Below are 25,889 nucleotides of genomic sequence, written 5' to 3' on the forward strand. Positions count from 1 at the left end.
ATATATGTGTGTGTGTGTGTGTGTAAATATACATGTATATATATATATATATATGTGCAATATCAACGAGCGGTAGTAACAACTCTATTGCGACAGTGCAGATTTTTGTTTATTGAAAATTGATTTATAAATTAAGTTTTAATTTTACCATTTTTAATATATAATTTTGTTTTTTAATTTTTTTCCTATTTTGCAGATTTTGCAGCTTTCTGATTATTGGCAAAACATTGTATATTCCTGATAACTAAGGCACAAATTTGTATTTTTTTACTTTGTGAAAATCCTTTAGTGGTTTTATATATTTGTGTTTACTTATTATTATTTAGTCTAGCTGAACTATTTCCGAAAATAATTAATGGATAAATGAATACTCTTAATTTTAATCTACGGATTTTAATCATGCAACAACTGCCTGGAAATACTTTATAAGCTTTTTATACGAAATAGATTATTGGAAAAACCTTAAGGAACACTTAGAAAATATATCTAATATTAAACAAGAAAGAAGCATAACAGCTGCATAATTACTAATATGATTATTGCATAATTTAGTGGTCAATTGAAGCACAATACTGGCATCAAAATCATTACAACCATACAAACTTTCATGTTCAGTCTTCTGTTTCCACCACCACTGATTGGCAGCTCGATCAAACCGAAATGTCATCCGAAAAGACAATCTTAGATTATAAAACAACCGAACAGAAATTTAAACCATTTCATCAGACATTTTCACATTGTGCTTTTTTTCTTTCAATCGCCTTAATGTACCCCAACAAAAATAATATACCAATCCGCGTTTTCGTCTTTGGTATGTTCCTTTTATTCAACGGTTACATAATATATTGTTTCTGTACTTATCATTTCAAGTGTTTAATCAGACACGACATGTACAATCTATCGAGAAATACGACTGTCGGTATTTTAATCAGCTTGTTCTTCTTCAAAACATTTTACGTAAGTTATAAGAGTCAAACATTCGGAGAATTATTAAAAAAAATTACCGAAGATTTACTTAAAGGAAATCACATGGAGCATGACTATCAAGAAATTTACGAACATTACATCAAACTAGGGAAAATGGGTGAATTTTGCTGGATTCTCATACCCGTACTTCTAAGCCTCCAGTTTCCTCTATACGCTTCAATGTGTACAATTATTGAGTCTCTAAAAAGTGACACAGGAAAAAGATACATGGTTCATGAGATGGACATAAAGTATCTCGAAGATAAACAGTACGAGTCTCCGTATTACGAAATGATTTTCGCATATTCCTTGATGCAATGCTTCATTCTTGTGCCCAACTTTTCGGGCTTCGACGGTTCATTCTGTGTCGCAACTAACCACCTAAGGCTTAAACTGAAACTTATAACACGCAAGCTTTACAAGGCGTTCAAGGATTCTGAAAACCGAACTATACTTAGAGCAAGAGTTATAGAATCCATCAAAGAACATCAAGAAGCGCTCCAGTTTTATAACCATCTACAAGAAATGTACGGTGGTTGGCTTTTAATGGTCTTTCTCGTGACAAGCCTTATGATATCATTAAGCTTGTACATGATATTTCTGACGAAGAGGGTTGACCCTGTATATACAATATTTGCAATAAGCGGAGTTGTTCACATGTTGGCGCCTTGTTATTATGCGTGTAACTTAGTCAAGGTAAGTTGATTATAATCTACAATATTTTCACCACTGTCTCAGTAGTGAAAAATGTTAAACAAGCCATCTTCAAAGAAAGTGAACAAATTCGGCCAAACTACCCACCATGCTTGCCCTGTGCGGATTATTAGATGATCTTTTGGATTTCCTCAGGTCGGTTTCCTTACACTTATACAGAGACTTTTGTATAATTTACACGAAGTGCACCTGCCAAGTACTGAGAGTATCGTAGTCTGCGATTGTAAGTTGAAGCTAATAAAGACTGTGGTTTAAAAATTTGTAGATATAATTATTAGTTTGGAAAATACTCATCATACATACAGTTTTTTGTTTTTCGTGAGAGAAACGCCGCATATCCGCCCTTGAATGGGATTAATCAAGTCGTAATCGCACTGATTAAAACCAAGAGGGTTTTATGTTTGTTTCTCCATCATAGATAAGAGGGCCTCATCGATGTTCTAACATATGCAAAGCCCCGCCAGAGGCGACCGCCCATGCTGACCCGCCTGGGGGAGAAATAATCTCCCCTTCTCCCAAGAACGCCTTTACGGTGTTCTACTCTAGGTGTAACCTAAAGTGACTCAAGTCGAGAATTCGCGGGAACTAGTTCGGGGAAAATTGTTTTTTTATCATTTTAGGTTTAGGTATAAACATTTTGCTCAGATTTTTAATTAGATGTATAACGTGGGTATACCTCTGTGATTTATATATCAAAATATTGGTTAGCATTAACTTTCGAAGGAGTATGTTTAAATTCCTGCATTTACGTTTATTTCAAAAATAATATGAGTTTGATACTTGTAACTTATATCAGATATTTTTTCAATTGTTTTAAAAAGTATATTTCTCAATTGCACATTTTGAAACGCTTTGAGAACGCTACCTAATATCAAATATTTATTCAAAACTCAATAAAGAAACGAAAACTTTCCATTTTCAATTTATGAGAAAGATATCATTTTTACACATAAACTGTTTTTGATTTCTTTCAGTCCAGTGAAGATTTCAGCGTGGATATTTATCACGTCCAATGGGAGCAATGGTCAGATGTGGTTGTCACTAAACTATTAACAATTATGATTGTAAAAGCACAGCAACCGCTTATACTTTCTGGACAAGGACTTGTTTATTTCAATATGCAATTATTTATTACCGTACTACAGACCTCTTATTCTGTCTTTACTTTGATTTCAAGCTAATCCACAATTTTTTCAAATACATTTTTCAATAAGCACTTCGAGTTATTGTTAAGAATTTAAAAAAATGTAATCACTTTTTTCTAGTTAGAGCTTAAGTTGTGTCATAAAAGTTGGGTTGGCAAAGTTTTTAGGGGAATAAAAGTGCCTAAGAGATTTATTTGTTGGTTTAAATTACTTCTTGGTAAAATGCAAAACACTTCTCACCGTAAGCAAAAGAACATGGTTCCAATAAGACGTAGCAACAGGTTTTAAAATTTATTTGTAGGTTTTTAGAGAATGTGCAAGTCCAGAACTTTAATACCTTGTATGTCAATAAGCTTATAGTGTTACCCTTATTAAAGTTTTTATATTATAATTTGTATACAGATTAATACCCATTAAAGATCTAATAATTTCGATTGTGAGTTTAAGTTAAAAGGACTCTACGGTGATTTGATAACAGCTAATATTCCTATCTCTATCAAGGAATCTAACAGGGAGAATTTAAAGGTAATTATTTTTTAAGTTTCAATTTTCTCTGAATTGTTTAATAAGACGAATATACGAACCTAACCGTTGTTCGGTATGTAACCTCAACGGTGCAGTGTAATAATTACGAATCTGACTTCCTTTCGTACCCCAACTTTAAATATGGAACCCAATCATTTTGTTTTTTATTAAGAAGGCTTTTAAATTCCTCATTCAAAAATGTGTTAGTGGCATTTTCTCAAAATTTAAAATAAGTTAGGACATTACAGAAGTATTAACTTGAGAAAGCACTTTTTTATTTTTTCACCACACACTATTAAGTATATGGTAAAGGTTTAATAAGACGCTTCATTCAGGAATAAAATACCATTGTTAAATTGGGACTACCCTGTGGTCTTATACTTAAAGCCTATGCTAAGCACAAATTAACAATAACAAATTACAGCTTAGTTCGAACGGAACATTCACGATGTTATTTTACAAAAATACAAGTACCTTGATAGCAATTTGCAAGTGAAAGCCAATACATTTCTCCTAAAAAATAAAAAATAAGTTATTATTTTTTTCTACTTTATTGCTTTTATCGTGTTTTACCTTCATTCGACCTTTGTATATATATATGTGTGTACTTTCGTATATTTGTATGTTATACATATGTTTATGTATACACAAGTTTATTCTGTAAATGCATTGAAATAGTCGCTGTGTAAAAATAATATTTGTATTAAATATTTAAACAGAACAACGTTTAATTTACATTAAAATTTAATCAAGTGTTTTTTTTATTAACAATTTATTTATCATAGTTCATTACCACTTTTTATGATTATCAATGTGTGTAATTCAACAATATAGTTAATGTATGTTTAATAACATAGAAGTGGATACTTCGATAATAGGACAAGAGGATTTTAATTGAATGAAGTGTTATTGTAAACAATGATATTAAAAACATTTGAAACTCTTTCTATATTCAAATAAAACTATTGTACAAGATAGTAACAATTGCGAGGAAAACAAAACTCTTGATACATAGAAGTGCATGTTTAGCAACACTTGGTTTGATGAGGTGATAAGTTAAAAGTTGTTGTTTATTAATGGGTTTTTATGCAATTTTCTTAGACCATAATACCCTATGGAGTGTTCCAGTAATATTATTTACCAAGAAAACTTGGCCATGAAAACACTTAATCCTGAGCTAATTTAAATGCAAGAGGAACTCTTCAAATAAAAAATGACGTATTAACCTATTATGCATTAAATTGTGTATTAGGTAACACGTAAAAGGCTGTGTCTTATGGTCTACCAAATCGTAGAACAGTCTATCAGTCTTTCTTCCGAACATGTGTAGGCACAGTACCGAAATCTTTTACAGATGCAAGAATTGTAAACACTATAACCCATTTTTACCACCTGTCGTAACAATACTATTAGCATGATGAAATTTCATGATGGCAATACTTCGTTTTTAAAACGACACTTTACTTAGATTCTCTTAAAATAATATACTTATCTAAGTTAAGATGCCATAAATCGAAAGCCAACTTTTGTGCTCTTTTGTTAAGACGCTATTCCTCACGAGTTACAGTTGGGATTGCCGTCGTTTTATGCGATATTCTTGATATCGGTTACGTATAATTGTAAAATATAGGCTCCCATAGCCAGATTTTGGTGTAAACTTCTTAAAAAGCATTAATTTCTAAAAACTACTATGAAAATCATTGCTCCATATATATCTGCCTAAATATTATTACAGCTGTAACTTTCTTTGTAGCTTTGTAACTTTGTAGCTTTCGCTGTAACAAGCAATTGTACACGCTATAAAATGGTTTTAGTTATTGAATGTAATTCGAATCTTGGAAAATATTAGGAGTCAACATACACAAATGAGACAAAATTCAAATAATTATTTCTCTCTCAACTGACGCTTCCAATTCTGACGCAGTGTTCCTGTTCCGATAATACTCGTGACTAAAACTATGGCCATATTTAAATTAAACTATTTAGTGATAACTTACTTAAATCGTGCTTAAACTAACGACAGTCTTATATTGTTCTCACCAGTGGCAAATTTTATTAACTTGGCTGAGCTAACGTACTTTTGGACAATTTGAGTCTCTTTGATAAACTGTGGTATATTCTCTATTAAATATTGAAATTTCGAACTTAAATAAGGTGATCATTATTTTAAACTCGTTTTCAATTTACTTAGCAACTATATAAGTGGTCAGCGGAAAAAAAAACAGTTTCATAATTACTTGCAGCTACGCTTACTTGGGCAATATTACTTACATTATTAGGCGTTGCTAATTATTTTATAATTTTACGATTACTCTGTACGTTACGGAGTTAATTTCTTTACTTTATTACACATGCATTCAAGTTTTTTATAACCATGAACGAAGAACAATTCACTTAATGGTAAAATATACGGTAGCCATAGAACCAAATTTAGGTTGTATTATATATTATTAAAATTTAATAAAATGATACATTTTTAGAAACGCTAACTTTTTTTTTGTTTATTATGGTGTGTCGTAATCATCATTCTGGCGTAAGTCGTATGGAACAATGCGTTGGCTTCCTTATTTCTTGAGTAATATAAACCAGGTCTATTCAAGGTCAGAGTGAAAACGTACTGAAGTGGTGTTCAAAGGCAGACTAGTAAGCAGTAACAAACCAAATGCCATAAAAAAGAAATCGGCCATTCCTGTTATCGAAATTCACATAAATTCTAATGAAATCCTCAATATTCGTAAAATAAAATTAACCGAAATTCGAAACCTTCAAGAATGAACCGCAACAACCTGAGGGGCTTCCAAATTTTGCCAGACATTATATGGATTCCTTATTAAATTAAGAATAGCGTTCACAAAATAAATTAACATATTTAACGTTTACATTTTTTGAGTGGACGAGAAGGAGATTTAAGCTTGTAGAACAAATCGATGAATTTTTGTTACACCTCCTATTAAGTGGACTTGCAAAGGTTGGCTTTTTGTATAGCATTGTTCTACTTTGTTATATACAGCCTATTTTACGAGTATCTGAGATAGTTTTTTTACATAGTATAAAGACATAATAAACTTTTTTTATTTATTTTTCATGCTAATTCCATCATCGCTACAATGATTATGAACAAAACCGTGAAATGTAATTTATAATACATGGTACCATTCACCTGACAGTTAATATAATAATGTTATTTTTAAAAAAAATTGAAAATTTTAAAAATATTGCACGGCACCATATTTAATCGTAGCCCTCCCACACAAACATGCACACATGCACACAAACGAATAGATTAAATCGATTTATTAGTACTATATTATCTTACTATATATATTTATTATATACAAGATTACAATTAGTAAATATATATAGTATCTTATTCTGTAGTAATTTACTATATAGTAACATACATTAACTATTCATAAAACGATATAAAACTATTTTTTTGCCTTTTACCACCCTAGATATTAAATATAATGTATAAAATCTTTACAGTAGACTGAATGAGTCTTGAGATAGATATAATGCGTAGTTCAAACGCTGTTGAAGTACTTTTAGATACTGTTCTACAGGGTGAATGTTTATAGGTGTAAAAACTTTAAAGGGGTGAATCAGCCCATTTGTCTACAAAAATCCTTAAAATTTTTACACGTATTTCCATATAAAGTCTTTACTCTGAAATCAGTTACATTAATTTATTTTTTCTATTGATATGCGATACACTATTAACTTCTGGCATTACAAAGCTTGCAAGGACAGCTCATTACCTTATTTATTATTTCTAAAAGCATTAATTTTTTAATAATTCGTGTACAATAAAATAATTGACAGCAAACCATTTACCCCTTTAAAGGATAAAAATTTTAAAATCAAAATTAAAGTTATCAACGCAATCTATGTAGAGAGTTGAAACTTTCGTGGTCTATGATTGAAAGCTTTTAATTTATGTTCATAAATCAATAAACACAACATAACAGATAACCATAAAAAGACCGTTTTCTTTTTCTTCGTTATTAAATTAAAATACAAAATATTAATATTCATGTTTTCATACTTTATTAATCTTAATTATCTAGTAGTAAATGTAAATTTTAACCTGTAATATTTTTAAATATTTTTAAGGTTAACGACGTTATATATTCGTGTTCAAAATAATGAATTAATTAATCTTAATACTCCACTGTAGAAAACTTATTACATAGAAATCAATTATAAAATATCTGTCTTCTAATTACTAGTTAGTGTAAAAAAAAAAGTTTGAAAATTAAGTAACGCGTAACGCAAAGCTAGGTTACAGCTTGACAGAGCATGATAGCTCTCGCGCTCTGGCCGACGACAACAAAAGTGTCTGCCGACCCTGGATCGCTGCCCCTCCGCGCTGCGGGCCGTTGGAGGGGGCTGCCACTTCCAGCTCCCTTCACCTTCGCGCCGAGTGCCGCCGTCGTACGACCAATGACCGTCCGCCTCGAGCCGGCGAAAGGTTTTATATACAAGTGGAATTCGCACTGCCAAATTGCTATAAGTCAAAATATAGGGTAGTCGGGCGGTTCAGTCGTCGCGTACCCGCTCAGCGTGCACCGGTTGTCGTTTGATATTGTCAGTGGGTGCGCTTACGCACGCATATACGGATTAAACGTGCCCCGCTAATACCGGGCAAATGCGCGGTACTCCAGTGCCTTCATAGCAACATACGACAGCCAGCGAACTTTGTGTGACAACATGGGGTGCAGTGCGAGATACTGTTTATTGGCTCTGTCCTTGTGCCTAGTGACCGAACATGCCTTGGGTGTGAGAGTAATGCCGAAACGGAAGAAAGGTAAATACTCAATTAATATCACTCTCTAACTATCTCTCGTTGGTTCTCCTTTGCGAATTTTTTACTTCTTACCATAGTATATTGTACACGATATAGATAAATAAAAACATGGTATTGCATCACACCTGATTGTACCTAATGTTCCAAAAACTTTTTATTTTACGTGTTACTTTATTGTACTAAGTTATTAGTATATCATGTATAAGTTAATTACAATATTCTTATTTTATTTTAACAGATGTTTCATAGCCATAATACCAAGTTAATTTAAAACGTATTTATAAAGTAGCACCTTGAAGCTTTATAATATTTGTACATATCGATAACTACAAGCATCGTTAACATTCTAATATACACTAACATGTTGTGTACTTTTTAATTATTTTTGTAACGATGGCGTTAACATAAAACAGACTCTATTATATCTAAAAGAAAACTAACAATTTTCCTTGAAAATTACTCAGTTCTTCCTTATTAAATGATAATGCAAACATCATTCCCTTGATAAGGGGTCACCTAACGAAGGTTGATACTGTAGGAGCTTGTAACTAGTTATTAATGCAATTAAACAATAATTGAAATTTTATCTTCTTATTGTCGATTAAAATCACAAAGCCGTTTCCTCTCAGCGCATTTTTTTAAAGTAAATTGCTTGAGACGTTTTTCTTGTGTCAAGTTTCATCGACCTCTTTTACATTAATTGCTCTCATATAATAACTGTCCTTGGCTTGTTATTAACAGAAGTGCTTATATTTTATTTGTTTTGATTTTAAACTTATTTTTATTGCAATCTACGTGTCACTGAACTGAAACTTTGGTAAATAATGCATTCTTTTTTCGAAATTATTTTCCAAACGTTGTCAAAACTTTTTTTATTGAAAACACATCTAATTTAAAGTTTTTTAATTTGGAATAGCTTATTTAAAAAAGTAGAGACACACGGAACATTTTCCAAAAAATTACTTACAGTAATACGAAATTAAATTTACAAGTATTTTAAAAAGCACGTGTTTGTTTTTGCCATAACATATCAAAATAGAAGAAGGTGTCTTAGATATTATGGTATAGCGTTGTAGCATGTTTAAATAAATCAATAGAAATGTATGCATATGCTCTCTTAGTATACTAAACTAATTGAAACCATTAACTAAGACTAAATAAAACAAAATACTAATAATAATAAAATCTAAAATTATCTGAATTCTGTTTAAATCTGGAGAAAAAGATATTTATTTAATTTATCTATAAGAAACGTACCAAGTACTATTAAAAATAGTGATGCAAATAAGAAAACACCTGACCTGGGGTATTCAAGAACGTATTAAGTATTTAAAGAAGCTGATGTAACTTTGTAACATTTTGTTTCATTTATATATACAGTTAAATATATATTATAAGTATATATAATAAGGAGTTATCTATGGAAAAAAATCAGTGTTGAAATTGGAATTTTGAATTTTCAATAGAAATTATCCCAACAGCACATTTAAATAATTGCATCATGCCTGTCATTTTCGAAAATATACATTCACGAAACAACTTTCCGCGTTATCAATTTCGCATAACATGAAATTATAATATTATCTACTTAATATTTATATGTAATCCATTTTATTTTTTATTGGCTTATATCTTTTATTCGTATGTTTTTAATTAAAAGTTACACTCCCTCGTAAACTTATCAAGTGCTTTCAATTTACGTAATATCCTTAAAGAGATTATAGTACTTCTTTTATTGCGGAAAAGAGTAACAATTGATCACAACGACTTATGTAAGACTAGGTTATTTATGCAACCAACGCACAACTGTATCAATACACAATAACTTAATTTACTAGTTTACCATTTACCTCTTTTGAATTATATGGCAATTATTTGCTATTATTAATTTTCTCCTAACTATTGATTATTGATATTGCCTCTATAATTTTAAATATCAAGATAATAATCATTTTCTTCAGAATTTCGAAGATACGGTTAAAACATTTGGCGAAAAATAATCGGCACCAGCAAAATATTAGTACTTTCCTCGTATAGTTCATTAGGTCGCCTAAAAACCGCAAGTTTACTAGTGTTGCAGCGTTCTTATTTCATAAGTTATTCGCAGACGTCCCGCGCTGATCAAAACTAACTTAATTATACATTATTTTTTGTTTGTGAGTCTATTTTATTTTCATCATTTACCGGACATAAAAATTTCATAATTCTCTTTATGAACTTTGTCACATTTCTGTGGACAAACATTTAATAATAGTGGTCCACCACTCGCTCCGAGAACTTAACTGAATGCCCTTTCAACCCCCCATGCGAGTAGAGTTTCGAATAGCTCGCTCTTTTAGCTTACTTCTCTACTCAGCGTGAGGAATATTTCCACCAAATTTCAAGTCTCCTCCGTAAGGATCCAGAGATATCGTAATAAGTCGGTACATAGGTGAAAATAACATACTTACATAGATTTTTGTAACATTAAAAGGTATAGAAATATTGTAAGTCGTTGTTGTATAAAAAAACTTACTTATCAGAAACAAATATCGAATTAGTAATTGCTAAAATTGGTAATAAACCGTATTCGTGGCAACGCTATTTTTATGTTATTGTTTTTACTTGATGAAAATGGGCAAATGACTCGTGGTGTGAATATCTGGTGTAAACGTTTCAAATTCGTTAATTTTCGCACAAGGAATCACGTGCATACCGGATTTTTTTATAGGTTTGTAAAGAAAAACTTATAGCCTAGTTGGAATTGATGTGAAATGCAATCGTGTTCCATATTAGGTGACGAGTGTTCTTGCTAAATGTGCCATATCGATCAATAAAAATATCTAACTTAGCCGAGACATCAGCTCGTTGGTCAGGCTCTATCGACCACGCCTTGGGATGTAGAGACAAGTATTAAAAAAAATGTCGACTCTAATCTTGTATCGATTTCAATCAATTCCAAGCAGTCATCACATATTGCCAACATTGTATACTTGTACGCCAATATATTTACCATTTGTTGAAAAGACTTTAAAAAAATTCGCATCGTATATAATAACGAAATAAGTCAGTTGAAGTAGATACCACAAATAAAGTGCAGTCACCATTGTAACAACTATTGTGACAACTATTTTACAATATATAATAAAATGGCGCACTTTTAAACTACCAAGTTAAATTTATTTTTAAATAAAATTCTAAATGTTTATATCAATCACAGGATATCGACTTTTTGATTAATTAGAACTTCCTTATGTAGTAGTCATAAAACTACCGGTAAAAAGTAGTGTGAATAAAATACGAATTTATATTAATAGTTAAAAGCTATTTATGACGGCTATAAACGCAAATGCTGAAATATTTGAATTATAAAGTCGCTAATTAAAATAAATGGCTGTTTAAGTAACAATTTTTTTTTTAAATTAATGAATATATATTCTGAAATTAGGTAGGCGCTGTATATTTCATGCAAAATCTATAAAGTGAAAGTACAAAAATGTCACTAAAAACCATTATAGAGAAACTGAGTTGATTTATTAAATAAGTAGCATTATGATGAATTTCTTGAACAAATTTTATTTTTTAATGAAAATAAATAGTCCTATCAATTAAAATTCCAACGTAACTCTCTCTTGTTAATTCATTAAAAACCTAACCACTTGACCGCAAGTATAATAAATTTACAATCCCACAAAAAAATAACACAAACAAAATTAAAAACATTCAAAACGAAATGGAAACATTAATAAACTAAAGTGTAAAACACTAATTCGTGTATTAAAATAATAATAGAAAATTTTCAATACAATAAACACACGATTTTTTGACATCGAAATATATGCTGTAACTACTAAATGTAAAGTAAATGACAGCAGTGGAAATTTTCTTTTAAATCATATACATGTATATAGTGAAATTCATAAAGTAAAGCATTTATGTGCTAAGAAAACAATAAATAAACCTAGTAGTAACAATGCTTACCGTTGTTTTCAGCTTTCTTAATAAAATAATTAACAAAAACCTTGTCCTAAAATTAATTCATTCCCTTTGTATTACAGCATATGGTATTTCACAATAACTTGTTTTCCTTAACCCTACTATTGTATTGTTGATTTGAAGCTGTCAATAGACTCAAACAAAATCGTGCAAACATTATTCGTGATATGAATGAAATACGGGTCACTCTTGGCCAATTTTAAATTACATTAGTTTTTCTTTAAAATCGTAGGTTGGAGGTTGTTTACCAGATATGGTGTTTCATACACAGGTTGACAGGTTGTAGGTATATATTCTTTAAAGGGTTGAATGTATAGCACATTTCTAATTAACCTCGAAAAAAGTGATCACTCTGAAATTTATTTTTCACAGTACAAAATCTGCATGTGCTGATAGTAAACAATTATTAATTTTAATGTGTTGTCATACGACTTTTCTTAACATATCATCTTTTAATTATTTACTATTTTTAAAACCATTTATTTTCAGATAGGATATAAGTGTTTTAACTGACAGCAGATGGGCTATAACCTCTTTGAAGCTTGTACACTTATACCAATCACTCTGTATACAACCTATAACTTTTTAAAGAAAAAAAGCTTTCCCTTCGTTTTACTTTTGCATTAATATTGTTGTATCTATCAATCACGACGTGTCGCCCTTAATTCTGTACAACATTAGAATATAAATTGCCGTTTTAATAACATTCACTGCACACGATGTAAATGCTAAATGTAAATAAATCTTAATAAAAGCGAATACCGTGGTAACGTTCGTAAACCAATAAATCCAAACGAATTTCACTTTTTATTTAGGGTAATATTCTAATCACATGTATCCTTGCAGCCATTTCACCGAAATAAATTAACTCTCTAATCTATGTGGACAAAGAACCTTTTTTTAACAAAACCTTTTAATGAATTCTAGTCAGTCGTTTGAAACGGAACTACTATAGTTTCGCTTAAAATAATTCATTATCGTGTTATATATTCAAACTACGATAAATTTTCTTTTTAATGAAAATAAATGATCCATTTTAATTAATATTCCAACGTAACTCTCTCTTGTTTATGCATTACGAATTTCGAATACATTTAGAATATTTTGTATTATGATATCGGTAGATGGTATAATGTTACACAATTTTATTTGATTTGAAACATTCATCTCGTTGACCGCTATCGGGTTATCAATACTATTTTACACCGTGACAAGGCGATATAACAGCCAATTAGTATAGTTACTTAACGGAATTTAAACCAGTTTCTTATTTGGGATATCTTAACACTTGGAGTGTCTTAACACTATTCAGTACTCAATTTGCAGAACGCGTAACCTAAATTAGATATCTTTAGATGTTAATCGTGTGAGATGTTGAATTACTTAAAATTTATTCGAATATTTTGACAATAAACAGAGCGTTGACAACATGGAACATGAGTCCCGATTTGCTTTTAAATTTTTATCATTTAATTTTGAATCATTAAAATCGTATAAATAATCAGCGTCTATTCGTAAGATCCGATCACGCCGGCCTCGAACTAATTTGACCTTACAAAGGATAAAATATGCGTTGTACAAACGTGAACGCGCAAACGTTAACGTAAGAACTTACGAATTCGAATAGAAACCGCAGTTAATGATTACCCGGTTATTAAGGCTATCGTTTAAAATAAAGGCGGGAAGTGACGATCAAATAAGAGGAAGAGTTGGTTAGCAGTTCAAATACACTTTCGTAATAACTTCGAAGTATTCTATAGTAATATACATTTTTATCTTCCTATTTTTTGCAAAAAGTACTTTAGGTGGATACTGCCACGCCCCAATATAAAAATACAGTAGAATCTAGCGGCTGTAAAAGTGGATCAGGCTAAGTACCATTTTGAAACCGCAGAATCTCCAAATGCCTCTTCTGCAGTATAGTCTGGTACAAAAAAAAACAGAAACATAATTTTCGCCGCTGACAGGACAACGTCAATACTATGGTATAATTTAAACAGCTAGACGACGTCCTCATTTTTCTAATCAGAATGAGGCAGAAGCCAAAGAAATCTTTGACTAAGCGCCCTCTGCGCCTGGTCATCTTAAAGCCGCAGAATATGCAAATGGTATTTGGGCAGCGTTGATAATCCGGTCCAAAAAAAAAAACAAAAACACAAATCATTTATTTTTTAAAAGCATATGTGACATTGGATACAGGACTCTTCTAACTGAACCCATTGTAAATATATTGGAAAGGACTATATTCAGCAGGTAATGTTCGGTTGAAATTATGAAAAACTGAAATACGTATTTTTCGCCACAGTGACTAGTTATTTTTGACATGCAGTCTATTACGGAAGGCTATATAAAATTAAGTATTCAATAAATAACTCCGTTTACATAAATATTATAACCTAAAATATTGGATGATATTAATTGCACAACACGTGCGGATACGGGTCACTGAGAAGTCAACAGTCGTAACATAAGGCGGCAACACTATTGTTTCTTCATTCAGTTCTAGCTATGAAGGCGCTAACAACAATAGCAAACACCTCGTTAGCGTCTATTAGCATCACAACAAAGCCATTTCGTGTTACTTTCCTCAACCAATTGAAACTATATCAAGTTTTTAGATATTTCTTTATAATTACCGCCTTGTTCGTACTTGACGTGATGCAATGACCGACTGGGCAACTGACACAATAATTTGGAACGTATCAAAAATTGTTACGACACGCACTAGTCCGACAATATTAATCAATATAATAGAGCAATTCTGGTTTTCACCGATTAAGCCAGATCTAGTTTCGCAACGAAGTTTTATTCGTATAACTGTTTTAGCTTTAAGTACAACGGTGTTCAGTATCAGAATATAAAATTCACTCAAACAAATATTACGCATACGTATTCACGTGATATTTCAAAACATTCTTAAAGAAGTTTTTTCTAAGTCACTATACTAATTGTCTTGTTTTCACACCATTTATTTACTTTTTTATTTATTTTAAATACAACAAAATGGAAGAAACAATTACTGATTTTGATGAGTACTTTACAATTGTAAGGAAGGCTTCGTAACAGGATTTTTTTGATGTCTTACTGTGGTTTTTTGTAGGAGTTTCAAAAATATTTTACAACCTCAAAGACAATAATAAAGACTGTAATAAAATTATTAATTTAATACATATTAATTATTAACTTTCATGCCCTGTCCTCTGTTCCATTTTTATTTGTCATTTATCGTAATTGAATAAGATTAATAATAATACGTACTTCATAATTAATGTCTTGTACCTATTAATATTTATATCCTGTTATGTGATAATTTGTTACTGCGTCGACCTCTGAATAAATAAATAAAACAAAGTACATCCAATAAACGGTCATAAATATGGCAATTCAAATTGAAAACAAAACATATATATTGTGTAACATAATGCAAGCACATGTATTAAAATTGTAATATTGTTATAACATTACGTATTAATGGTTACTTTCGCTTAACATTCCTTAACACTCGACCGTCAGTTAAACGAGGATGAGCATAAATGCGATGCAAAAGCTCATATGTTTTAACACCGTTTCGTAAGGTTACATAACTGGTCCAAAGTAAAGAGGCTTACGAGAGCGTATAAAGGTCAATCTACTTATCGGTTATAACTTATGTTAATATATGAAGAATAATTATAATTTTTCCGTTTTAAATGTGAATGAAAATAATGTATAATTTTAATTAGACAGTGTAATTGCCGCGGGAATTAATTCTAAGAAATATCATTAATAAATTCTCACATTTTTTATATTTATTGAGCATATGCGACAAACATAAATAACTCCTTTGCCGAGTTTCTAAAGGCCGCGTTAAATAGTGAGTTAAAAAAAAGAAAATACGCGGACGAACATCCGACGTCTTTACGCAGTGTTGTCGCCATCAGTGTTACCAGTTTACGTACGATGTATAATTTAAAACTTTCTCTAAAGAGGCGACCGCTCCGGCGACGACCGCCTAAGATTTCCCTTTCCTATAAGTATCGATGCTTCATTGGCTTTATTGCTATTCCATAGTGATATCATTTTTAATATTCGCAAGCTTATAAATAGGTTATTATACTTCCTCCATGTGCAGAAATGTTTCAAAGAAGATAATCGTGTTGTATTCCATTTGATAATTCACATGAACAAAACAAATAGCTACACTATTTTAGCAATAAGTTAAATTCATTTTGAAAGCATCTTGCATTTGTATTGTCATTTTATATTGGAATATCCATGAGTCATCGATAACGATATGTCCAAAAAGGCAAAGCAGAAATTTCGAAAACGAATTGAACGTTGTATTTCTCCAAAACTTTATTTGGAATATATAGAATCACTTGCAATTTAACTTTGATTTAGTAACTTATTTACTATTTGTTTAGTCCAAAATGAAGTACAATAAGTGATCTTATAGCAATTTCTTTCAGACAATCATTGGTTTAACTTGGTTATTATAAAAAATAAATATTTCAAATAGAGACTTTAATATATTATTTTTTTTAAATTTAAGTGACGTGAGAAAACGCCATAAATAATTTTAGAAAGTAAAAAAGATTTATTTCCAACGCCGAAGATAATTGATTTATCGATGCTCGTTATTGATTCTTTATATTCGTAATGTCTCTTTATTTCAAGTACGCCTCCGTATCGATACGAGGCCTAGGTCAAGTGCGTCAAGATGGCCATGGCATCAAATTGGCCATAGTTCTCGTCTTTACTGTCATCGAACTCAAACTGACGGTTTGATTGCTTCGATTTACGCGATAACCGTAATCTGACATTTATATGCAATAATGAACATCGCTTATTAGAAATATTAAAGCATATTTATTTATTCCGTGTATTATTTTAGATTTCAAAATCTTTTACGGTATATACTAATTAAGACATTTCAATTTATATTTAGACATATATTAGACATTTGAAATATCAAGTGATATAGCACTATTAAATAGCACTATATATGTGCTAAATAGTTTATAAAACTTTCGCCCACTGCTATATATTTAATTATTCCTGTAATATTAATACAAAAAATATATAAACTCCTTTCACTATATTAATATTAATAATACATTATTTTTCATGCATATGGAACTGATAGTGATATTTCACTATAAACATACGGCCAATTTTAGAAACCATTTCTCATATTAAATAAATAATCAAGAAAAATTTCTATTTTAATCTGTAAACAGTATCTGCCATTAATTATGTAAAATAGATAGGCATAACCGTGGCAAACTTGACTGTAAAATAAATGAATATGATAATCTAACTTTGAAATATACTCCTTATTTGGAATGAACTGCAAGATAAAATTTATTTTAGAAAATTAACTGTGTTTTTTTACATAAACATTTTAATTTAGTGGCGTAACTATTTTTAGTACGCGGACTCAATTTCGATGAAACTGCACCTAAATCGACTGGCATCATTACTTCATTCACAACAAATGCAAATGGCTTAAGTAATACACAGACTTTATCTCGGTTTTTATAGTGACACGTTTATAATTTTTTACGATTTATACAAGCAGCTACCATAAACTGACGTACAAACGCTACAAACGTAAATGAATATTAAGTAGAGACTTTAGTAAAATTGCACGAACAAAATAACCGGTATTGCAACACTTCCACATGTTTATGTACTTACAGAATCATATTCATTATACTTCTGTGGGCATATAAACATGCGCAAGATAATAATTTCTAAATATTTAATATTAATATTATCACAATATTAGAATATTCAAAAATGTTTAAATTGGAATAACTACAACTTCTCAATTATATGAATAGTTTCATTGTAATTATTTTTTAAAGAAACTTTTTTGTAAAGACATTGAAATATTTATGTATATTATCTACGTAAATTAACAACAGATTTATTGTGCAACATATTTCGTCACTCTTCGCAATTAGCCCCTTGTTAGGAGGCCGTGAACCGTGAGGTATCATGACCGCGCTACGGGGTCGATAATCTCCAGCTGTTTATCTAGATAATATATCAAACATTAATTATCATATTATCTCTGAGTTTTTGTTCCTTTGTTTTAATAATATAGGAGCTTATATATCTATATTTATGTGATTTTCAGCTATGTACTAGCATATGTCTGACGATGTCTGAAATCAAAAAACTTAGAGAATTGAAATGTGGTAGAAATGTTTCTTTAGTCGAGTAGAGGTCAGCTAAAAAAAAAATTACGAATTACGACGTAATAGAATAGTTGAGGGGGCACTCATAAAAGAAAATGCACGTTTTCAAACTATAGATTTTTTAGTTTTAAAACCAGCCCAAGGTACTTTTTTAGTATCTTTTAAATAAACATGAATGGATTTTCTGAAACTATACCCACAAGAGACATCGCGGAGAGAAACGGACGGGGCACAGCTAGTATGTATAACACAGAATAGTTTACTATGAATAATAGTACCTTTGAAAAGTTTATACACGACCCAAATAACATATGAACGAATTACAAAAACAGGTGCATACCGGTTGCTTTTACTTTTACCGAACTAGATCAGGACAGTGCGTTGAATGTACTGCAACGGGTTTCCTCGGTCTCATTGGAGTACCGGTGACAAGGTTGCGAAATATCGGCAACGACTTCCACGCTCGCGTTGTGCAAAAATAATACTATACGCGAACTTAATTTTTTTTTACTAACGAAGTAAATACGTTTGAACCAATTATACGTTCTTTCTTATACAAATTAGGATTGTTAGTACACCTGCACATGTTTAATTCTTTATCGCTTATAATATTCACAGATGCGTTACATTTTTTCGGTAAAGCAGTAAGTGTTTATGAAGCATGGAAGCGTATCTAAGTCCACAGTCTCTGTTTGTGTCGTTTCGAAACAATCAGCTATCGCATTACAATCCGCGGAGTCGAGGCATTCTAACCGCAGCACTTTAATTACGTTTTACCGAATCTACAGAAACGCACGACAAAAGCTTTTATAATTTCCGGACTAAAGCGCGCCTCATTGTGGACAAGGCCATGAAACGTGAATGGACCAACACAGTTCACGACAATTGCATTCCTTATAACTTCTGCGTCAGCAAAATAAGTCATTGTAAAATTAACGCCTCTAGCGTTCACAATAGAGCTTGTTTTGTAATAAAAACTGGTTTGACAATTTTAAAAGCGGATCTAATTGATTAAGAACCGCAAACGCGAGACGGATATCGGCAACGCCTTTGTCATACAATAGATTCACGTTAAACTTTTAAAAGCCCTCGATTACTTTCGTCACCAAATGATACAATAAATTTTGCAACGTACGTACGCAACCTAAAATATTCATTACTTACAACAGTATAGACATAGTTTTTAGATTAAAATTTAATTATAGTTCATGTCCGACTTTGCAAAATTAATGTTTACCACACATTCTATTATCTTCAACATCATCATCACCGTTTCAGCTCCAGAACGTCCACTGTTAGATATAGGCTTTCTCTATAGATTTTCAATATGACCGGTAAGAATCTTCTCTATCTATAGGACGGAATATTTAGATGTATCCCGAACGCTGCCTTGCCGAGACGTATTTGACGATTGACATCTTTCTCAAAGTTTTTCGAAGAACTGTGAGTTTAAGCCCATATTACTGTACCGTTGATTATCAATATATTGGTTTTAGACTTTCGTTTTAATACGCTGATGGATATTAATTAGTTTGTGGTTATTCCGAACGTCAATTGTAAATATAGCACAGATTGAAAAAAGAACATTCATAAAATTCCGGTTCGTTATATCTAATTTCACTACAACCGTTCTAACAAGAATAAATCACGAATGAATCGAAAACCGGACATGGGAAATTACAATAATTGATTATATAAACGGAACATTCTTAAGGCAAATAATTAATTATGACCCAATGAATTCCAGACGGACCGTATAAATAATATTGTCAAGCAATTAATTACAATTCTGTCCTGTTTATGGCGGTCATTACGAAATGGTATAAACCATTTATCTTGTGATTATTTTGTTGACTCTATCGCAGTCTGTCTAAAACACTTTCTTGGTACCTCAACTGGTTGGTTATAAGGTCGTTATGCCGAGGTCATCTTATGTGAGGCACACAGAGTACAATAATGTGCACACGATAAACTCAACCTTTCAGAACTGCATATAAAATCGTAATATTGATCATTCTAATACATCGCTATTAACATAGAATAAATTTTATTGTCATAAATATTCTTTTTTTTAATAATCACGTAACGGATCTCTTTGTGACATTATTAATAATGATCTCTGTTCATTACGACATGGGAAGTGAGTCTGCATTTTGAAATCCAAAGCCCAGTGCAGTATCCTTGTACACACTCGCTAGCTTGAGACGATAATTTCATATAGACGTTACATCAATATTACATTTACATTTTAAAAACAACTAATCCTCCGTTTCTAAATATAAAACTTATTAACTTTTTGGCGGCAAAACTGGCCGTCGCCCAACGGCGACATAGTTTCACCATTGCATACAATTATGCACTCGTGAAACTATAACTAAGTGTTTTTATTTATATATTCATTAACATGGAAATGTTTAGTAAAAAAGTGACATAGAAACAGTTTCTATTAATGGGAGATAACAAATAGATAATTACACCGTAATCGTAAACGTATTATTTCATAATATTACTTAAGATCACTTACGGTCACCACTTGTGTAGTTTATGATAGTAACTAAAATCAAACTGAGCTCACAATAACGGGATACTTCAACTTAAATAAGTGATTACGATGACTCCAAACACACTTCAATCTAGAAGAGTCCATTAAAAACTCTGTTTTTCTTTTGTTTATTATTTTCATAATTTTTGAGGACATGACGTGTAATTCTTTTGTCATTAAAAAAAGAAAATTTTCTGAAAGCGTATTATGATGGAACATACGCTACTCATTTCACTCTATACTGCCATTCATATGACATTAAGTAGACAGATGAATTGTTAGATTACCAAAATGTCGCGTCAGTATGGCGGCCTGCACTTTCTACAGTATAAAACGTTACAGTAAAATATTTTATGGGTTTATCTGTCGCGTTGCGGGTTTCGAATTGAATCAGTAAGTTCTAAAACTTATTATTTATTTAACACGATTGGTTTACATTAAAAACTTTACATTACAAATATGAAAATTAGGTTGTAAAGAATGATTCGACATCATTAATCCTAATTGAATAAATTCCTAAAACACAATATTATATATTTTTTATTTTAAGTGGGTTCCCTTAATGAGTTTCTATTAGTTTCGTATAACATAGTACAAAACTAAAAATATTTGCCTACCGTAGACGCACACAGCTCTGGCCACAATTAGGTTAGCTTATATCTAAACATTAATTAAGGAAGAAAACAAAAAATATATATAATAATAAGATAAGAGAGAAACAATGTGCACTAAATTTTTACTCACCGGATTTTATACTATAATTACAGTGATGTTATTGAAAAAAAAAGTAAATAATTTACGAAAAGAGTATAATTCTATACTTTTAAAAAAATCGTAATGTATGTATCAATAAAGAGCAAATAAAATTACTAAACGACAATCACATGCAACTAATTGATTACTCATTGTTCAAAGCGTCAGACAGGCATCCAACTTATGTGGTACCCGCCGCACAGCTCATCAGTAAGAGTGACATATAGTATCAAAGCAACTTTTACCACGTCTAAAAAGAAGACTTAATCGCTTCTAACCAGTTTAACGGGATGCTTAGTTTTACGTCTCGAAGTTATAGAGAAAATTTCGTTAGAAGATAAGGATTAGAGAAATTATCTATTATAGAATGTATTACATATTAATTTATTAAATACAGTGTTATACAAAAATAAGATATTATCACCAATATACGTTGGACGTCCATTGTTGGACATAGATTTCCGATACGACCAGCTGGAAGCGACCTATATCAACTATCGGAGACTATAACAAAGTCGTAAAAGACGTCTTCCGCTGTGCTCGTTGGTCTGTGGGTCCATTTCAGAATCTTGAAGCTCTAGCGACCATCTGTTCTACACTCTATGTAGCCTGCCGTCTGCCAAATTAACTTGCCAATCCGCGAGGCTATTACCGTTACTTTCATTTATCTTATTTTTCCTCATTCGATCTAGAGTAGAAATTCCGAGCATAGCTTGTTGACATATGACTAATACGCTTATTATATTTACAAAAATGTACTGTACAATTATAAATTTTTGTTTACTTGTTCATTTATAATAAACATTAAAATCCGTTATGATTTTCAAATAACTTCGTTTGGCTATGAAATAACTTGGAAATATATAATTAATTTGAACATTTCCTAAAAAGTTACCATTAACTTATTAAATTTTACCGAGCTGAACATGTACTTTGTTTCAACTATAAAATTAAAATAAAAACTGCTCATCTAGCGCTTTGAAGGCATTCATTGACACTAATTTAAACGCTCAAGGCAATCTGCAAAACCTCGCCGTATCGCACATATGACAGCTGTAATGTCCAATCATTATGATAACGAATTAAAATAAACATTATTATGTAGTCATTCAATATTAGCAGCGTAATTTAGGAATAATTCAATATTTAATGTAGTATCATTGGCATATAATTTTCCCTAGCTCGCAGTAAATACCTCAACTCATTCGAATCACACATGAGAAAATACAGTATAACTATCGAAACGCACTTCCGAGTGAAATTGTTTTAGCAATACTTACGTAAAACATGGCAGCAAATAGAGGTTATGCAAATTGATTGTTAATCATATAATGGTCACAAGATCGTGTGAAATTTGTTATAACAAGCGTAACACTTGTCAGTTCTCATAGTGTACGTATTAAATACGCAGGTTTTGTTAAACTTCTACGAAATTTGTAGACTTATAGAATTATTTCAATAGTTTCTCTTTAGTTAGAGGTTAACTTAGAATAAAAAAAATTACGATCACATCAAAATAGTACTAAAATATAAGATACTCCTTGAAAGCCTGACATTTTACCCTACATTTTCCCGACAGACAAAAGACCTTAATGACATTTTGACGATATTTAAATTTATGATTTTTTTATTTGAAATAAATTATGTGAGTTAAATTAAAAACTAACAGAAACTAAGCAATACTGATCACATATGAGGTCACCGTTACTAGTATCATTACAATATTAATGACATATAGCAATTAATATCTAAAGGTGATGAAGACAGATATGATGTTTGCATGAAGTAATATAGAAATCTTGTTACACAAATTTATTTTAGTTAATACACTAGAGTTCATTGTTTAAAAATAGATTATTCTACGCCATTATTAACAAGAATTTGCGGTTTCTTAATGCCAGATTTTAATGAAAAAATCATTTCTTTAATAAATAAAACAAATTACCTTAAGACAAAAACAATAATTTTGAGAGCAATGCTCAGGTTTTAATGATCTATGGTGCCACTATTATTATGCATACTCACACAATGCACCCACTGACTTAACAAAAGAATTCACCTTCTTAATATTTTTCCCCGAAAATATGAAATATAACGTTTATACAAAAATCAACAATCAAAGCAATAAAGAGGTTAACCTTTTTTAAAATGTTGCTTAACAACAGAATTGTATCGTAATTGAAAAATAATCGTTAAAAACTTGAAACGCTACTACAAATCTGTATAGATTTAGAAATTACAACGGTGGCGTAAATCTCGAGTTCGATGAAATTACAGCCTCCATCAATTTGCAATTACGCAGATAAGACTCGGGAAAGTATTAAATCTTTGCTGATTATCAGTAATGGTAACGTATAAAAACTGTCATAATGTAGCAAATAAAAACGGCTATCTCGCAACCGGTGAGGCGATGTGGTGATTTCAAAATATATATATATATATAATATTCAAATATAAATATATAGATGCTTCCTTTATTTACTTTGTTATTTTCTGAGTCGACAGATTTAGTACTGAAGTGAATGGTCAGACTGATCCTAATGAAACATTCCATATAAATTAATGTATATTTAAGAAATGTTATCAATTTCAATGAAATCACATTATTTACTTATTTAATGTAAAATTATCATTAAAAATTATTATGATTAGAAATACAGCTATAAACGGCAATATATTTGCAGCGCATAAACTATCTATCGCGCGAAGTTTCAATAATCATTTTGTTTTGTAAAATTTTCATGTTTCTACTCATACTTTCTACACTGGACGCAAAGTGCTTCCAACCTTTTTATTTTTCTTTAATGTCAGCAATGAACCATCCTATGGCTAAAGTGACGATGACAGTGATAATGATGATAAACACCAGAATTATTTCGGAGTAACGCAAAATCAATAACGAACGGAATAACGTACTTAAAGAAAATAAATGACTTTTTTGTCAAAAATTACTACAACCTTCAATGATATTTCCATACTTCAAAGTAAAATTTATTTGATGATTACCGTTATTAATTTAGAACATAAGTCACTAAGCTATGATCATAGATAAAGTAATTTTAATACCGTTTGTTAAGAAATACCGATATCTCTACACTAAAACAAGGAAATGTTATTATAAAATTTTGAATACTGAACGAAAAATGCAAATTGATATTGGTACATTAAGGTCATCGTGGCCAACTAACGGTCAATAGCATTCACATAACACTTATTTGCATTCTACTGTTTTCCTCACCGCAGTTTTCGCTTTTCCTTCCTATTTTCTAATATCGTGCTCAGATGTAACATTAATATTCACTTGAATACTTGTATTATTTTCAATCTAAGTCTAATAAAATATAAATAAAAACTCTGAACTTCACGTTTTGTAAAAAAAGTTTTAAATTAAAAAATGAAGTTGAACAATTCTATTCGCAATGGCCACTCTCTTTAAAGTGAACGACTTAAAATGGAAGAAAAGAAAACGGGCGTTTTAATGTAGTTTTTTTTAAAAAACGAACTACATTTTTAGCGAAAGTTAGTACTCGCTCCAGATACAATAATAATGTTTCTCTATCGAATAGTGAAACCAGTTACTAGTAAAGAACGCGCACGGAAATTAAATAACCCAATGCGAACAAGGCACGTAGACGCGGCGCACTTGAAAGCGCAAGTTGTCACGTTTAGGTAAAACTTCCGAATGTTACTGTTGTTACCTTGGAGTATTTCATTATTATCTTGTCACCATCAAAAGGTGCCGAAGCTGTCCAAGTTACTGGGTTAATAGCACATAGTACCAGGTTTCTGGACAGTACAAAATTTTACATTTCTGAAGCTTAATAGCTATTATGTGAACGGTATATGTATGTTATCAGTAATAACTTACGGCACAGTTACGTGGTGTCTCACACTGACTTACATTGGTAAGCTCACAGTCACTCAATAAATCACGGAGAGAACTATGCTCGGGATTTCTTTTCGAAATCGAATCAGAAATAAGACGATCCATAGAAGAACAAAAAATATAGCCCAGCGGATGGGCAAGTTTAAGAGGCATTGGACAAGCCACATAGAGCAGAATAGATGGCTGCTGGAGCCTTAATGTTCTGGAATAAAGATCACAGAGCGGTAAGCGTAGGTCATCCACTCACAGGGTTATAAGACGACATTTTTAAGGTCCGGAAACGCAGAATGCAGGCCACTTCCAGCCGCTCCTAATGAAAATCTTTGGGAGCGACTTATGTCCAACAGTAAACGTCCTATATTTGAAACTATGATAATTATGAACGCCATAT

General features: G+C 31.2%; 2 protein-coding genes across 2 annotated transcripts in view; both read left to right on the forward strand.

The window, feature by feature from the left end:
* Positions 1-660: 660 nt before the first annotated feature.
* Positions 661-2,861, forward strand: LOC137930692 (odorant receptor 10-like). The gene is made up of 2 exons (XM_068774044.1): positions 661-1,662; positions 2,655-2,861. Exons 1-2 carry the CDS (start codon positions 661-663, stop codon positions 2,859-2,861), a joined length of 1,209 nt encoding a protein of 402 aa, XP_068630145.1.
* Positions 2,862-7,889: 5,028 nt separating this feature from the next.
* stw (straw) overlaps positions 7,890-25,889 on the forward strand; it is a 46,025-nt gene continuing 28,025 nt past the window's right edge. The window contains exon 1 of the mRNA XM_068773847.1: positions 7,890-8,157. Within this exon, the coding sequence (XP_068629948.1) occupies positions 8,061-8,157 (97 nt within the window). The 5' untranslated portion in view covers positions 7,890-8,060. The remainder of the gene's footprint in view (positions 8,158-25,889) is intronic.

Source organism: Battus philenor, unplaced genomic scaffold, assembly GCF_028537555.1.
Source record: "Battus philenor isolate CCGP_79_NKW_IND1 unplaced genomic scaffold, ilBatPhil1.0.hap1 SCAF_6, whole genome shotgun sequence".
Lineage (NCBI taxonomy): Eukaryota > Metazoa > Arthropoda > Insecta > Lepidoptera > Papilionidae > Battus > Battus philenor.